The 18095-nt window shown below is 42.2% G+C and overlaps 1 protein-coding gene across 2 annotated transcripts in view; it reads right to left on the bottom strand.

The window, feature by feature from the left end:
* Window positions 1-18095, bottom strand: part of LOC127371824 (constitutive coactivator of PPAR-gamma-like protein 1 homolog) — a 31467-nt gene that overhangs the window by 3250 nt on the left and 10122 nt on the right. Inside the window, exons 5-16 of one of the 2 annotated variants that reach the window (XM_051414979.1) lie at window positions 17279-17369; window positions 15882-15970; window positions 15537-15787; window positions 13925-14018; window positions 13615-13836; window positions 13291-13462; window positions 10639-10888; window positions 10350-10464; window positions 9467-9676; window positions 1038-1236; window positions 447-576; window positions 252-348 (exon numbers count right to left, since the gene is read on the bottom strand). In XM_051414979.1, coding sequence (XP_051270939.1) covers window positions 252-348; window positions 447-576; window positions 1038-1236; window positions 9467-9676; window positions 10350-10464; window positions 10639-10888; window positions 13291-13462; window positions 13615-13836; window positions 13925-14018; window positions 15537-15787; window positions 15882-15970; window positions 17279-17369 — 1920 coding nt within the window. Of the gene's footprint in view, window positions 1-251; window positions 349-446; window positions 586-1037; window positions 1237-9466; window positions 9677-10349; window positions 10465-10638; window positions 10889-13290; window positions 13463-13614; window positions 13837-13924; window positions 14019-15536; window positions 15788-15881; window positions 15971-17278; window positions 17370-18095 lie in introns of both variants that reach the window. The other variant, XM_051414978.1, reaches the window with a different exon arrangement.

The following is an 18095-nucleotide window of genomic DNA, read 5'->3' as shown; positions in this document are numbered from 1 at the left end:
TCAACCAACAACCTCTCTGACCTTAATTTCACACCGACATTTTTAGTCCTGTGCTCCGACTTTCACAGGATAGGATAATGGCCTTTACTCATGTGTCCACATTCAAGAGGCGGGATGCATCCAGTAGGAATTGAATTTCATATATATAACCTTCAGCATTCAAGTGTAGGGAACATTCACACTGTGTAATTAACTGTAGCTGTATGTTCTGATCATTATAAGTGCATTGTGTAGATTCATCACTGACTTACCAGGTACGCTCCCTGACTCTTGAAGGCTCGAGGCTGGTACCTGCCTCCTCGACCAAACGTCCTGATGACGGGTGTGGAAATCACACCTCTGGGTCGACTAAAGGAGGCAGAAACAAGTCCACGTGGATACAAATAAATCATAATGAAAGAATAGATGAAAATACATAAGACAGCTCATCTTACCTCTATACTTACCCTCTATTTGCTCCACCAACAGACACCACCTGGACAGGGAAGCCTCCTCTTCCTCTGCTGCGTCGAGCTCCGGCCCACTGACCCACCACAGTGCCGGCAATCTCCAGCTTCCCACCCTGCGATGACATTCCTTGAAGTCCTCGAGGGAGAGGGAAAACAAAGGATATTAATCAGTGCATCAGTGGTGCTACACCATTCTGCTGTGAGTGTTGAACTGGCTTAGTTCACACCAACACAGGGAACACAAACAGAATCTGTCACAATGAAGATTTTTTTTTTAGGTAGGTTAAATAATTGTTTGTAGCCCATGTATCTTGGTATTTACTGGTGCTGTTGATTGATTCAGGTCTACATCTCGACGTTTTAGTGCAGAGTATTTAAATTTTACATATTGTGCTACAAATATGCATAGCAATCTCCCTCTACTGGCTGAAACCCGGCTATTGCAGTTGAATTTTGCTATTGGCTGTTCTTTCATCCCCAACCAACCAAGCCTGACGCTTTTTGAAATTTGCTGGGAGGAAGGGAGCTAGCAGCATTTAAGGTTTAGTTACACACAAAACGAAATGGCCCGTTAGTGGCTGCACTCACCAGGCATCCCTCTACTTCTCCCCTGAGGAGGCATCATAGGGGGTGGGGGGTAGAAAGAGCCCGTGGGGGGGTAGAAAGGCATCCCGTGAGGAGGTGGAAGAGGCGGCGGGGGGAACGGAGGAGGATGAGGTGGCCGAGTGAAGTTGAGACCTTCCAGGATGCTCTGACGCATCTTCTCCACCTTGGTGACCAGCTCAGTCTGAAGAGAGAGACCGTGATCAGCTGCAAACTGATGATTCTGTTCACTACAGCACAAAGATTTTCTCCTCCGCCTTACGGCTTCTAGGGCAAGAACCTTTACTCTTTCTGTGATAATGAGTGTACAGCAGTGCTTCTCAAACTTTCATTATTAATATACCCCCTTTGAAATATATTTTCAGCCAAGCAGCCCCTGACCAGCGCAAAACATTATTGGTCAATAAAAACAAATCCTGTATTAAGAGGTACAACACAGCACAACCCTGTCACTGGAAAAACACTCGTTTAGAATCCATCGCTAAATTCATGGCAGGCCAATTTTTTGTCATCACGCAATACTACGGCATTGAATTTGCTTTGATGAGTTGTACTTACAATTTAATGGGAAACATAGGGTTCTGCAGGATCTTTAGTCAGTTATTCAGCAGAGATCAGATTCTTGCAGTTTTAGGGCAGCTGACAGTTTACAGCAGCTAATCACTGCACTGAACAATGGGAATACTCAATATGAAATGTGGTTTCTCAAACTGATATTTACATTTTTACTGCTTATTATACGATAATTATTTTAGGAATTATTCATGACTTATATTAATGTTCAGAAAAGTCTCACATACCCCCTGCAGCACTCTAAATTACCCCTACAGGTAGGAATACCCCCATTTAAGAAACACTGTTCTCCAGTACTGGACTACCACATGGTACAAGTATTTGTTCACTACTTTTAAGTCAAAACTGCTCCACCAAATGAAATTGTAGGCCAACCTCTTGGAAAAACTCTCTATATCAGCCTACCATAATAATATTAAGGCTGGCTAACAACACTGTCTCTGACCCCAATCATGTCCTGAACAGTAAATTGTTACCACGCAACAGGAGATACAGAGCGCCATGATTTAATAAGGTTTGACTGAAGCACTCGACTGTACAGGAGCTTAATCCCAGATCAGATATATGTTAAAGGCCTTGAATATTTAGGGACTGAGCACTGACCAGTGCACGGCCCAATGGTAATGCAAGGAATTCTTATTAGTTTTTGCTCAGTTTATTATTATTATACAGGAACGTTGGCAGTGTTTTTGACCCCCTGAACATATACGAAAAGTCAATTTTATTTGGCAGACTGGTCAGGCCTGGCGAAAAAGTTTATATTCCATGCGTTGCTTTAGGGTAGGCCACTAGATGGCGCTACTACCAAAAAAATGTGTTTAGGCTAATAACTCCCGCATAGTTTGTCGCACATTCAAAACACTTATATCCACGCATTCGGTGAATGGAGCTGAGTCTCCCTATATAGGCCACGCCCACTTCCGCCTAGATTTTTTTTCCGCTACAGAACGAAATGTCCAAAAACTACATTTTCGTGTTCCATCCATGCACTTTTGTCCGATTTGCACGAAACTTTGCACGTAGCATCTGTTTTATATTAAGTATTTTGATATTTCAAAAAATAAGCATGTTATAAAATTAGCACTTCCTGTTGATTATTCATCAAAAAAGGATGTGGGGTATTTCTCCGTATTGGTATGTCTGATTGATACCAACCTTGGGTCAATAGTTCCTTATATCTTCTTTAGGCATCGTGCACAATTTCAGGCCATCGCCACAAGGTGGCACTCTTTAAAATGAAGAAGTTTATATCTTCGCATCGGCAACTGTGATTAAAACGAAAGTTGGTACGATGATTGCCCATGGCTCCCTGAAGCTCCCTAAAAAAGGTGTCAACAATCCGCCACCGGGTGGCGCTCTGGTGGAAGATAATTAGCTGTGCGGAGAACGTAATAGTTATGAATATGAAATTAACAGGACACGTGTAGACTGGTGCCTGTAGCTCACTTAACAAAAATCATGTGTGTTGTATTTGTAGCGCCCCCTACAGGATAAAAAAAAAAGCAGCCTTGGCGCCACGTTTCACCGATATGTATGAAACTTGGTAGGCATGTGTAACGTGCCGAGACGTACAAAAAAGCCTCTTGGACCCATGCCCCAAAACCCACAGGCAGTCGGCTATTTTCATTTAAATTTTCACTCTTGGCGGCCATTTTGTGGTCATTTACACTCTTGGGCTTGTATTTGAAGGAACTCCTCCTAGGGAATTTATCAGATCTGCTTCAAAATTGGTCAGTACAGTCAAAAAATGTTGCTGAATGAAAGCAGTGCTGTTTGTGACTGTACGTTGAAGGGTTTGTCTGTGGCGTGCCGTCAAAGTTGGCCATTTTGAATCGAATTCAAACTGTGATGCTATTTTTGGCATTTCAGGGCTTCTATTTTAATTAACTCCTCCTACAGGTTTTATTGGCTCGACTGCAAATTTGGTCAGTAAAGTTAAAAAATGTTGCTGAATGAACGCCGTGCTAATTGCAACTGTATGTTAAAGGGAGTGTCTGTGGCGTGCCGTCAAAGTTGGCCATTTTGAATCGAATGTCAAATTGTGATGTAATTTTTGGCATTTCAGGGTTCTATTTCAATTAACTTCTACAACTACAGGTTTTATCGGATCTGCTTCAGATTTGGTCAGTACAGTCAAAACATGGTGCTGACTGAACGCCGAGGTATTTGTGGCTGTATGTTGAAGGGCGTGTCCGTGGCGTGCTGTCAAAGGCGGCCACTGTGATGCCATTTCTGGCATTTCAGGGTTCTATTTTAAATAACTCCTCCTACAGGTTTTAATCGGCTCGACGTCTAATTTGGTCAGTACAGTTAAAAAATGTTGCTGAATGAACGCCATGCTTTATGTGACTACGTTGAAGGGTGTGTCCGGGGCCTGCCGTCAAAGTCGGCCACTGTGATGCCATTTTCGGCATTTCAGGACTTCTATTTTAACTAACTCCTACAGATTTTATCATATTGACTTCATATTCGATCACTGCAATCTAGAAATGTTGGTGATCATAAGTTAATCAAAAATTTACTGTGCGTCAAACGGCGTGTCTGTGGCGTGATGCTGAATTTACAAGTTTCGCAGTGAAGAATCTCACTATGAAAGTGCAAGTCTTTTGCACGGTGTCTGAAACGTGTGACAATGTAGAGTGGTCTCCCTCAGCTTCCAGTGATGAAGGCTTGGGCATGGGGTGACGTAGCGTGGCGCCCGAGTTGCGCGGAGTGCGAGGTCCCGCCCAACGCTGCTTGCAGCTTTAATTATTTTTCTGCCCCTTCGACTGCATTTTTGCCCCCCTGAACATATACGAAAACTCAATTTTATTAGGCAAAGTGGTCAGGCCTGGTGAAAAATTGGATATTCTTTGCGTTGCTTTTGGGTTGGCCACTAGGTGGCGCTACTATCATAAAACGTGCGTTTAGGCTAATAACTTCTGCATAGTTTGTCGCACATTCAAAAACCTTATAACCACGCGTTGGGTGAATAGAGCTGAATCTTCCCATATAGAACACGCCCACTTCCGCCTAGAATATTTTTTCATTAGAGTGCGAAATGTCCTTAAACTACTTTTTCGTGTTCCTCCTACACGCTTTGTATGATAGCATCTGGGGACCACCCTGGCAAAAAAGTAATTTTAAGAATTTAGAATTTTCAAAAAATAAGTTTATAAAATTAGCACTTCTTGTAAATTTTTCGTCAAAAAGAAGTGGACCATTTCTCCACATTGGTATGTCTGATTGACACCAAGCTTGGGTCCATAGTTCCCCATGTCTTCCTTAGGCATCGTGCACAATTTCAGGCCATCGCCACAAGGTGGCGCTCTTTAAAATGAAGAAGCTTATATCTCAGCATTGGCACGTGTGATTAAAATGAAACTTGGTTGGATGCTTGCCCATGGCTCCCTGAGGCCCACTAATAAATGTGTCAACAATCTGCCACTAGGTGGCGCTCTGGTTGCAGGGTAAATCACTCTGCGGAGACCATAATAGTTATGAATATGAAATTCACAGGGCACGTGTAGAGTGGTGCCTGTAGCTCATATACCAAAAATCATGTTTGTCGTGTTTGTAGCGCCCCCTACAGGATTTTTAAAAAGCAGCCCGATATGTATGACACTCAGTTGGCACGTGCCGAGACCTACAGAAAAGCCTCTTGGACCCATGCTCCAAACCCCACAGGAAGTCAGCCATTTTGATTTTCATTCACTTTTCGCGTTAAAACAAACTTGTTAAAATTGACTTACTTTAAAATTGGTACTGATTAAAAGTTGTCCTATTTGTGCATGTACGTTGAAGGGCGTGTCCGTGGCGTGCCGTCAAAGTTGGCCATTTTGAATTCCGTGGTCATTTTCGGTGAATTTTTCGCCTTGTATTTGAACGAACTCCTCCTAGGGAATTTATCGGATCTACTTCAAAATTGGTCAAAAAATGGTGCTGATTAAAAGATGTGCTATTTGAGACCATAGACCGCGGAACCGGGGGGGCCAGGGGGGCCACAGCCCGGGTAACTTTTGTACTCTGACAAACTATTTTATATGAATAAAAGCCCAAGTTGTATCTGTGTTTTTACGAGCCAAACAATACTAGTCACCACACACCTTCACTCACTCTCACCAACTGCTGCCGATAAAAAAACTCCCACTGACTGCTGCATTTTGATTTGAAATTAGTGTGCATTGTTTATCAACTACGTCATGTGTGAGCGTCCATCTCCACCACGGACTCCGACGACGTGTGTGTGTGTGTGTGTGTGTGTGTGTGTGTGTGTGTGTGTGTGTGTCGCGCGTGTGCAGCTCTGCACATCAGTCTGATATGAGTGTTGACTTGTGATGATAATGACTATGATGTTGATTTAGATTCAAGGCAGCAAGATGAGTTTTGGTTATGGTTGTGGACTGGACTGGATGTACTTTGTTGTATGCTATAGTTTCATCTGTGGGTTTATGTGTAAATAGGCTTTGCCTGTTGTGTGTGAATGTTAGAATGGGATCAGAGGGGTTTATCTGAGCAAGCATGTGTGCGTGTTCATCATACGTGTACTGTAGATGTGACTGTGTGGTGTCGGAATAAAAAAAAGTGCTCCGCAACGTTATTTAATACATCAGTAATATTGTCTGTTTCAATGCATATGCCCCCCACCCCCTCCGCGTGACTTGAAATTATGGCCCCCCCTTGTTCAGATGCGTTCCGGGGTCCATGTTTGAGACTGTACGTTTAAGGGCGTGTCTGTGGCGTGCCGTCAAAGTTGGCCATTTTGAATTCTGTGGTCATACAAACTAGATGAAAAGTTTTTTGTGACTGTACTCAATACAGCCAGTGAAATCCAGCCGATTCGCCATAAAACAGTACTCATAACTTCAGTGTGCAATGTCCAATCTCCAATAAACTTCATATATTCTCTAACAGTCTCGCCCTGAACACGTCCTCATAACTTCAGCGTACGTGTTCAGTCCAATCTCAATGAAACTTCACATGTTTGATAAGAGTCCCGCCCTGAAAGGACTACATGACAATATTCAGACATAGTGATAGCGGCACCTACTGGCAACAGGAAGTAAGCGCTGCGTGGTGATTTTGAGCTCATTTACGTGAGATTTTCATGTTGTGGTCCGCACGTGTTACGACGGCACGTGGCGCGGCCGCAGCACGCCCCGAGTTGCGTGGAGTGCGAGGTCCCGCCCAACACTGCTTGCAGCTTTAATTGTGATTGAAATCTGTGATTTTCAGACTTGATCTGTATTATTTCTACAATCAACATTAACCCAGAGAGTATGTCAATGAGCAGATATGAACTTCTCGTTGCCTGAAGAGACTGTGCCAGTGTTCTTGCTTCTTGTTTTGACAAAAATGTTGGTGTCCACACCAATAACCAGTTATAATTGTTTAAAAAAAAAAAATGAGGATCAACCTGAAGTTTGACTTCAGAAGAGTATTTTATTTGCCCTTTTTTTAGTGCAGGAATTAATCTGAGACAGAATAGCTGCACAATTGGCCGTGGTAACATTAGTCCTGAATACCACTCACACTTTTAGTTTTATTGTGAGTAGAACAATTATTGTTATTCCATTTAATATTGATTCCCAAAAACATATGACTGACAGTCATCTGTCTAATTAGTGGTGACTCAGGTGACAGTGCAGGACTATCACAGGTGAAACGTTTTTCACAATAAAACTTCCACAAAATTCAAAGAAAAGAGAGAAAGAAAAGTCAGTCATTAAGAGAAAGGAGATTTGTGTGCAGTGTGAATTTCAAGCAGAACTGGATACAAAACAAAATGTGTGAACTGTTTAGTTCAGGAGGAGGTACAGCATTCCACAATGACAGTTTTATTTCTCATTAACAATTAAAGGAAATTGACTTTGTGCCAGTGTTTGGTTTGTTTTTGGGTTGAATTTGGTGAGGCTGCTCTGTAGTGTTTCTGTTCTGGTTGTTGGAGGCACTGCACAGCAAGTCTTTGTAACAGAATCAAAAGGTTCCTTAGAAAGGGCCAATTTAAGGCTATGAGATTCCTCAAATACCTTTACAGTATGTGCTACCTACAACATGAGGCGATTTTCTTTTTATGTCTAAATGTCCTGCTGTCTGGACTGGAAACATCTGAACCATTGGAGAGTTATTTGATGTTTTGAGAAACTTTAAATACAGAGCATCACATGTATTTCTACTTACAGACATGGAAGAAAATGTCATTCTAAATCAAGTTTGCTATAAGGAACATTAGCTCCCTGCAGTGTTTGTACTGTGGGAGAGGCTCTGAAGGACAAGGAAATGTAGAGTTGTTTGATCAAATCATTATGGTATCAAACATCATTTACTTTGTGATGCTTCTACTTGTTGACATTTCAAAGATAAGTTCTGTTGTAAAGATGACGCATGAGCTCTGTGACAACAGGTGATCAACAAAGATCCAACTGCACAGCAGAAAGAGTCTTGGAATGAGGGTCAAACCCATGTTTAAAGGTGCCGTGTGGAGCTTTCTTATAAACAAACTCAGTTGCGTTTACATTCAGTGTTGCTCTATACACTGTGTGGCCTTACAAAGGTGTGTTGAATGAATTTCCTTCTTCATACAACATTTGCAAAGCTGATTTTTTAAAATATTAATTTGGATTATTTATATCATCAACAACGGTCTTCCTCTAACCTTTTGCTGGCACATTTTTATTGGCACGCTGCCGCCACCAACTATCCATCAGACAAAGAATTTAAACAACCTGCAGGAATGTATGTCGCTCTCTCTTTCCCCTTGTTTCCTGTCTGTGATCAACTACTGATTAAAGGCAAAAATGCCAAAAAAGGACAATCCAGGAAGTATTTATAGCATGTAGAAATGTATAGCACAGTGTGTAAACTGTTCAGGACAGGGATGCAGCCAGCTGTAGCAACCCGAAAGTTAAGAGAGAAAACAGGAAATGGACCAAATGAAAAAAAAAAAAGGCAAAGCAAAGGAGACAGAATTGACCCATCCTAAATCCCGCCCCTTTTTGCTCTGTAGTCCAGTAACAATTGAGCAAGCGTCAGTCAGAACCTCTGTAAACTTTCTCCTTTACTAAACTAATTATATACTTGCTAGGCACAGATAGGCTGAAGATGGTTAAAAGACAAAAGTGACATACAGTCACATCTTAAGTTAGCTAGCTAATGTTAGCAAAATGCTAGCTAATTAGACAACAGCAATCATTGGCTAGCTAGTTACATCTGAAAGCTAATGTTAGCAAAATGGTAGTTAACTAGCTTTAGTAATTTAAAATCAATTGTTAGTGGGCTAGTAAGATAAATGAAAAGGTCCAGTGTGTAACATTCAGGAGGATCTGTTGTCAGAAATAGAATATAATATTCATGGGTATGTTTTCATTAGTGTATAATCACCTGAATATGAGAATTGTTGTGTTTTGGGGGTTTTTTTTACCTTAGAATGAGCCGTTTTTATCTACAGGTTGCCTTCCATGAAGTCCGCCATGTTGAAACCTCCATGTTTCTACAGTAGCTCAGAATGGACAAATAGCAGTCTTTAACGTTTTCCGCAAATTTCGCAGCCACGGTAGATTCTTCTACACACTGCACAGCTTGCTCTCATTCCCAGGTCGTCAAATAAAGACACCACAGGTGTTCAGTTTGTTACAATCTAAAACTTCACCACTAGATGCCACTAAATCCTACACACTGGTTCTTTAAGATGTGACCATACATGTGATATATTACTTTTCTCTTTTAACCATCTTCAAAATGTAGGTGGTGTGGGTCTTCCTGGCTTTTTGTGCCACCTTTGAGCGTCTGACCATTCAGAACTTGTAAAGTCGGAACATGTTTTGCTGACGTGTGGGTGGGTGGGTGGGTGTGGATGAAGCTACCTGACCATCACAGAGGTCAATGAGCTGGGCCTTCTCCCTGTTGGCCCTGATAAGTTTACTCTGCAGCAGCTTCCCGTCAAAGTACATCCAGGGACAGCAGTGCTCCCAGGGTATAGGCTGTCCGCACGCGTCGTTGGCAAACAGAGCCATGTCCACTCCGCTCATGAACAGAGCGGCCAGCTGGACTCCTCGAGGGTCCAGGTTGTCGATCTGTAGACCAGAAACATTCAGACTTATAAAATGTCCACATGGAAAGAAAAAATGATATTATTATATATAATATTCCTTTAATAGCCCCACTGAGCATTCAGATTAATGAAGTGAAAAGCAAAGCACGGAGCAAGCGTAAGCAGCCCATTCACCCCCGCCTGCCAAAATACAGCGGTACACAACCTAATCCAGCCAACACAAAAAGCCAGCAGACGCAACCTAGATGTTCTGGCACAGCGGAGAGCAGACAGAGCTACACACAGACAGACCACAAGGACCAAAGCACACAGCTCGTGTGGATGGTTTACGTTAACAAAAGGCCGAATGAGAACAGAGCTCCAGCGGTTTTACAGCTTGGTTGATAAACCATCCACACATGACACGAGAACCCCTTTGCGTCACTCAGAGCTCTACAAAGATACATCTTTCAGTGCAAAGCTACAGCTTCAGGAACAACATGCTCGCACAAAACTGTGTTTTGTCGAGCAGGTTGCTTTGTCTGCAGAATATGAGGAGTGTCTGGAAATGTGAAATCTAACAGCAGTCAGCCAATTCTCTAATCAGAGTAGTTACCAAGTAAGTGATAGGACAGTATGGCAGATTACGGCCAGGACATTCATGTCTTGTGTGCGTTTCTCCGACACTCCTCATATAACAAACACTACAAAATCACCTTCAGTTCCTGCAGCTGGTCAGGCTCATAAAGTTTAGGAGAAAGTGCTTGGGCTAGGAAAGCGTCAAGTTCGTTACGACGCAAAATTCTTAATCCTGGCCAATGTAACATAAACCTGAAGCAAAACACAGAAAGTTAACAGTGTTACAAACACCTGATCAACTCTGTCTTAATAAATCCTCACTCCCTCACTCTCAATTGACTTTACTTCTCACAAACACAGTGACATCTACAGACTTCATCTGTGTATAAGCCTACAGTCTGTCCTGGATAGCGGCGGTCCACTCACCGCAGCACGCAGCAGAGCACCAAGAGGGGCGTGGGGACATTGGCAGGGTTCAGCATGGCCGGAGTGTCGGAGCGCATGCAGGCCAGGAACGCTCTCATCCTGCGGTTCTTGTCCTCCACAGCCTTCCCCAACCACAGCTTCTTCAGGTTGGGACAGGTCCACTCCCTGAAGGGCAGAGCCTCCACCAGCTCTGGAGTGTGGGGGGACTTGCCTTTGTAGGCGGCCCACTCTTTGACCATTACATGTGTATCTGGGGAACAACATTTGAAAGAGATCAGGGTTTGTATTGATCAAGCATCACAGGATCTCTCCTAGAAACTGCCTTCAAAGTTAACCAAGGACTTTTACCTCAGATAGGAGGGGGACTTGAGTTGGTTATGAGACGTCCTACATTTACTTTCAGCAAGGGAAAGAATTACCCATAGAGAGTGACATGCTGCTGTTTTGCTGCACTCAGCTGCATTAATGGAAGAACATGATCAGGGTTCCACCCTTTTTAACAAATAATTTTCCAGGACCTTCCCAGGAATATTTTTTGACAAGACAGGACAGCACTTGCTTACAAACGGTCATATAAGCTGCAGTTTTGGGCTAATTGACTACAGTTTACTACAGTTTTCCTCTAATCGTAACATTAATGTGGCCACAGTCCAAGTCACAACTAACAGTTTGAATCAAGTAGAATTTATTTTATTTTACAGAAAAGTAATCGTATTAATTCTCTATAAAGTTAGCGAGCGCTGCACGTACAACGAACATCACTGTGCATGCATTTATCAACCACAGCAACAATGTACATGTGATCATTAATAGGTGATGTCATGTATGCATGGAGATATGAGAATTCCGCTTGCGAAAAATAAACTCCAAATGAATCACTGCAAGTGAATTAATTGAGAAATGAATCAGCAAATTAATAAATAAAAAAAATATCCTTAGTTATTTCCAAATGAATAAATATCTGAATCTCATAATATTTACCAGTAATCCATTTCCATTCAGCTACAATAAAGTATTCCCTGATGCTACTTTTGTGGCTTAAAACAATAGATGTATTATGCAACTTTAAATGGTGATCTGACTAAGCTGCCATATCTTGGTGGGACATATCTTAGTCAGCCCTATCCAGTCACATTGTTCTATAATTCCCACGGGCACGGCTCTATGATGTTGTGTCTGCTACGCTGTTTTGTTCTGTCCTCCGCACAGCCTCATACCCCACCAGGAGGGTTTCAGATGCGGTGCGTTTTACCTGCCCTATTTTATTGACTTGTTCTATTGGCTTTTTCTATATAGTTATTCTTGATGCTCCCCTCTGGGTTGGATTACCCTCAAACTCAATGAAACAAGGCAGAACAAGGTACAAACACTACCACTTTAGTCCACAGGGGCGGCCAGAATCAACAAAGAATGAAAGTTCCTTATTGCTGCCTTAAGTAGTTATGTAGCTAAATTGTTTTGTTTGTTTCATTGTCTGTTTTTACGATCAGGAGTCTGCTTGATCTCCTCAATGCAGCTTGACACAGTTTCTGTCTAAAAAATAAGACTAGGTGCATATTTTAAGCGGACCACAGCAAGAGCTGGTGGAATAACAAGCACGGTCTACAACGGTTGCAATCAGCGCCGATCAACGCAGATGTGCCCGGTGATCAAACCGTAATTAGTGCTGCATCTTACATGTATTGTCCAACACCGCTCCCCTTACAGGTGGGGGAAATGATTTGCACTCAGTGACGTGACAATGCAAATATATTTCTGCCATCCATAATATTACTGAATGAATGAACAAACAACCACATGATTTGTATAAATGCAAGTTCTTTTTATACAGCTTCCCACTGAATGGTGGAGAAATGAATGACAACATCTGAAGAGCTGGACCAGTGATCAGAGTCGAGTTTCCCGACAGCAGAAGTTTTTGATGTGACAGAATCAGTGTTGGAAATCTGGTGTGTGTGTGTGTGTGTGTGTGTGTGTGTGTGTGTGTGTGTGTGTGTGTGTGTGTGTGTGTGTGTGTGTGTGTGTGTGCCAGAGTAGACAGTGAGAGGACAGGCAGAGAAAAACTCTCTCTCAGCAAGAATGTGTCTGAACTGAAGAAAAAGTCAGATGTTTAGCAGAACATACTTAGACATATTTAGACTGCTAGAAAATTCTTTGTGTTCATTTTCCTTTCCTTTTATGGATTATATTGATGGCAAATTGACAAGAAGACTGACAACAAATAACAACCTTTAGCTTGTGGTTCCAGAGTAACGTGTGTGTACATTATATTACATTGTATGTTATAATTTTTAACCTTTTGTTACCACTACAAATACACTAGGTAACTGTTATATATGATAATGTCTGACACTGGCTGCTGTTAGTTATTTAGTTTGATAAATGGTAAATAACTGACAATGGCTGTTTAGGCCAATTATCAGCTTATTTTAATCAGTTTCTAACAGCAGTACTTTGAAAGTCTGGTAGTGTGACCAAGGCTTAACAGGTCACCTCTGATGACTAATTTCCTACACTGATAGAACACTAAAATGCATCACTGAGAATCTTTGGCCAGTTGGAACTAACTTCTTCCTCTGAGACACTTGATAAAAACCACAGCAGGGGAAATCACACCGTGACATAAAGGAGCTTTCTAAGCACAGGACTCACATTCAGGGAGGCAGTTCTTCCTCATGGCAAGTCTCTCAGCCTTCTTCCTGGCCTCAGCCAGACTGAAGAGCACTCCGTAAACATATTGACGGATCGGCCGAAACAGCTGCACTGCTGAAGGCAGGTCTTTGTTTGCTTCATCTTCAATGGTGACTGATAGCTTAATCTCTCCCTGCAATTCAGAATTTAACAAACACTTTATATATGCTTCAGACACACACGTACAGTGCCTAGAATGGGTGCCTAGAATTACTTCTTGTAATGTAACACTGGCTGTAATTACAAAATAAAAGCCATCAGTCTATCTGAGTCCGTCCCTCTGACCTTAGTGAGAGCGTGGTAGATGTAAGGGTACATAAGGCCCTTCTTGTGCCTGTGCTCGGCCACCCGCAGGACCTCGGGGGCCACGGCGGGGAGAGGTGGGATGGTGATGTCCATGTGGTTCCTGGTGGGCATGGAGAGCAGAGAGGGGATCTGGGCATTCAGGCTGTGGAGACCTCCAGCCTGCGACCCCGGGCTCACAGTGAAGGTCACACAGAGGTCAGCCTGCAGACGGACGGGACACGGCGGCTTCGCTTTAGCTACCTGGCGAGATGTCTGATGAAGTCTAATGTGTTTCTGATGTTTGACTTACTTTTATTTGGTCCTCCAGGTCTCCCTCCGGTGTGTTTGCAGAATGTGGAGTATGTCCGTTTTTCTCCCATCCTCCCTTATGGTCACTAACATGACTGAAAAAAACCAGCATATATATGATTTAAAGCTTAGTGACGGAGTAAAGAAACCTGCAGTGCTTGTTTCTTCATTAGCATTGACACATAAGGCACAGGCACATCACATCCTGGGAGCTACTTAATGTCAGATGTACTGTGATCAGAAGCATTAGTACAATAGTACAAGGTGCTCTCTACTTCTGTTGTTGAGACTTGATTCAACCAAACGAAGGACTTATGTCGGAGTTACAATAAACAAACAAAAGAAACTGTCCGACGTGTGTTTAGAGAGACAGACTAAAATCAAGCCTCTTTGGGAAAATAGAAACCACATACTGAGAAATAAATAATATCACTGTTGCCAGTAGAGACTAGATACAGCACTGCAGTACAATCATTGTGTGCTACAAAACAATTTTACCAAACATAAGCTCAAGACACTTAGAAGTTGCCATTAACTCCACTCCACAAGTGTACTAGTGCTTTAATGTTTCAAGAGTGTCAAAGTTTTTGGGGACAATGTCTGGACACAATACTGACAGGAAATAAGAGGACTAAAATTATTTTCTGGAAAACAAGTGACAAGTGATATCTCCTAATTATGGATGCACCGATACTGATGTTTAAAATAACATTTTGGTTGATAGCCGGTGTCTTTCTCTTTGTTATTTGATCGCCCTTTTGTGCCAGGGAAACAAAGCTTTCTGCAAAGATAATCATCTCTGCCTTGTTGCAGCTCAGTCCATTTCTCTTCTAATCCAAGATGTGAGAAACAGAGCTGAACATCTGCTCACTGTCCGTGCTGCTGCATAAAACGTACGGTATTTGCGTGCAATTTGTGCTCCAAATATTTAACCATTGCAAAATTGATGCAACATAACATCTTTTTCTTGTATTTGCTGAAACTTTCACTATATCCTGACAGTAGTACATTAGACAGATAACCTGTGAAAAAAAGGACATAGCTTCTGTGATGTCACCCATAGGTTTCTGAAGAGCCGTTGTGAAGCCCAATGTGGTCGGCTCTGGCCGACGCCATTTTGGCAGTCCTGACTCTGCCGGCTCCCGGCTAATATAGAAATGGGTAAAGACATGGAGTGTGGGTGGAGCTGAGGCTGAATAAAGCCTGGTTACTTAATAAAGCGGCCGCACCCTTAATTATTCATAACTTTAAGTCTTAGTATAATTTAAGTGGGTGAGCTATAAACAAATTCACCACTCGTATAGTTTTCATGAACAGGGAATTTGTACCAGGCTGTAAAAATGTGTGTGTCTGCTGGAAAGTTGAGCATTTTAAAATGGGGCCTGATGAAGATTGACTCAGTTCTGGAGCCAGCCTCAAGTAGCTTTTAGTGGAAGTGCAGTTTTTGGCACTTCCATGTCGGCTGCATGTACCAGCCACTGAGGTTGCTTGATGGGGATATGAGATTGTGTTTATCTTGCGCAGCCTTCTGCAGGTAAGGACGTTGATAACAACAAATAGGGAGAAACTGCCGTAATAAAGCAGACAGAGAGTGAGTGTCGTGTTGAACTCACTTGGCAGTTGTGCCCGAGCTCTCTTCATTCTCCGAGGAGGAGGATGTTGAGGAGGCGTTGAAGAAAGCGGCCTCTGTGTGGTTGGGGCTGCCGGCCTGGCCCGGGTTGATGGGAGAGGACCTCTCATACAGCGGTGTGTGCTTCCCTTCATGAGGAATGTTGCTGAAGCTGTTCTGCTCCACGGGGCCTCTCTCCACGGAGTCCAGGGCCAGGCTGCGCTCCACTAGAGGCTCCGGGCACGAGTGCTGAACCTGAAGACGTTGAGGAAAAAACCAAACGCGTCATTCTCATGTAGCTGAAGTAGCAGTATTTCACTGTGGAGTACAGTGGATTTCACAGGCTCACCTCAGGATTTACAGGCAGCGGCACCTGTGGAATGTTGAGCATTTTTGGAGATGGCACTGCAGCAGGCACTCCCATGTGTTTTGGTCTGACTGTGAGACAGAAACAAAAGATTTCAGCATAAAGACTCAGGGGAGACTGTACCTGCTGCACAGAGCGGGAGTCATCAATGAGGACAGCAAAGTTATGGTGGTATTTTTTTTTTACTGGGAATCTGGGATCTTTGAAACATGGAGGTTAGTTTATAAAGGAAAAAAAAATTTGAATACTTGCTTATACATTTTAGACTCAATATAGTTCAAGATTTGCTTGACTGATACTGGAATTCTGTGGCTGATTGGAATAAACAAATAGCATAAAAATCTTGAAATGGATCCCTTTGTTTTACAAGATAATGTACATGAGCGAAACATTTTACAGTGTAAAAACCAACCTGTCAGTAGAGTTGCAACAGTATGAGATTTTCATTGTACAATAACCATCTCAGAAAACATGGTTTACATCATATACTGCTGCACAGTGACTGTGATGTTTTTTGGTTGAACAAATGCTTTATAATAACAAAATAGTAGGTCCTATACATTTTTCATAAAACTAATAAGGTACAATTCACTATGGTAGATAAGCAAATGTACACAGTATGGTAATTGTCCATTTTCATACCACAGTATACCACGGTATAGGTATAGCATTGCAACCCTACTTGTCAGTGCTCTCGGGGGGACAGACTGTAATACTGAGTTTTTTTAAATGACCTCAAACCTAGTTCGAGATTTCTTGTTACTAATCAGTCGACAAAAGGCAAACAGAGGACTCTGCATTTACGTAGCCCTGCAGCATCATTGCTGAATTATATTTCCCTCTATCCCATCTTCTCATTTTGGATCTGTAAACTTTTCCCCACCACAGCCAACCCTAACAAAGTGCCCTTTGGATTTAGAATTTTCTAAATAGTTTGACAGGCCAAAGTGTGTGATTGTGAGCGAAATGTCCATCATAGAAGGAAAAGCACAGGTGTTAACGTTAACAAGTCCGAATTCAGCCATAATTTAATGAAAAACACCTGTGTTTGACCAGTCAAAATGTCCCCTGTTAGAAAGCTATGGAATATATGCTGTAGAGTTTTGTATGGGCATGGCCAGTAGTCTGACAGCCCTCTAAAAAACACTGTCCACTTTCTAAAGAGTGGAGCACCTGATGCACATTTAGGAAGATGGGACAAGAAGGGATCTGATAGTTCTCAATCTGTCTTTGTTTAACATTTATCTAACACACGTAGCAGCCAGGTCAGACAATGAAGAGCAAACGTGAGACCCTGCAGCTACTCTGCGGACGAACACCTCCAATAGTATTCAAGCCCAGACTGCGAGACCGTACAGTGTGATTAGACAGAAACCCACCTAAGTGTGGAGGGAAGTGGGGGGGTTTGCTGGCCACTGAGTAATACTCCACCGCCTTCTTGAAGCGGATGACTTTGTCATCAGTGCACGACTGAAAGAAGAACATTAAATGAGATTATTAATACACAGAAGAAAAACATGCCAGTTAACAACCTTTGGACAGAACTGCTGTTTTCTGTTCTGTCCTTGCAGCTCCTCTTCAGTTAAAGAGTGAAGGTGGAGCCATTGCTTTACATTCTAGACAAAGACTTCAATTATTTTTGCTGCTTCCCAAAGCCCAACAAAATGAGCTGTTATATGCCAGTACACAACCTTTCCCTGCTCGCTTTATGTGTGATGGTAATTTACTTTTCAGCCACCATTCCTTCGGTTCCTGTGCACAATAACACAATAACTGTAAATACGGGATGTGTTTTTGCAGCTATTTTTAGGTACAATGGAGAATCTAATCTATTGATATTTTAGGTGGGTAAAATACAAGCCGCAAACTAACGGGAAGTGGTGATCAAGCCATGTTATCGGTTTTCCCCCATCAGAGCGGCACATCTATGACTCATTGTTGCGATGCATGTTTCTAAGGGTGCTCTGATATTTGTTCTAAATAGTTTTGGTGGTTTTTACAAAGGCCAGTAAGATGACACATTTATTCTATTCTACAGAAAAGTTATATCACAGTTTCCCACACAGACTTTACTTGGTTTTTATTTATTTAAAAACATTTTAATTAAACCTTGTATTATTTGATCTTTTTTCTTTTTCTTATGTGTAAAATGATCCTGCAGTGCTGTGTTTATAACTATATTCTGAGTTCTACTTT

Source organism: Dicentrarchus labrax, unplaced genomic scaffold (genome assembly GCF_905237075.1).
Source record: "Dicentrarchus labrax unplaced genomic scaffold, dlabrax2021, whole genome shotgun sequence".
NCBI classification, from domain to species: domain Eukaryota; kingdom Metazoa; phylum Chordata; class Actinopteri; family Moronidae; genus Dicentrarchus; species Dicentrarchus labrax.
This window is presented reverse-complemented; position numbering and strand designations above follow the sequence as displayed.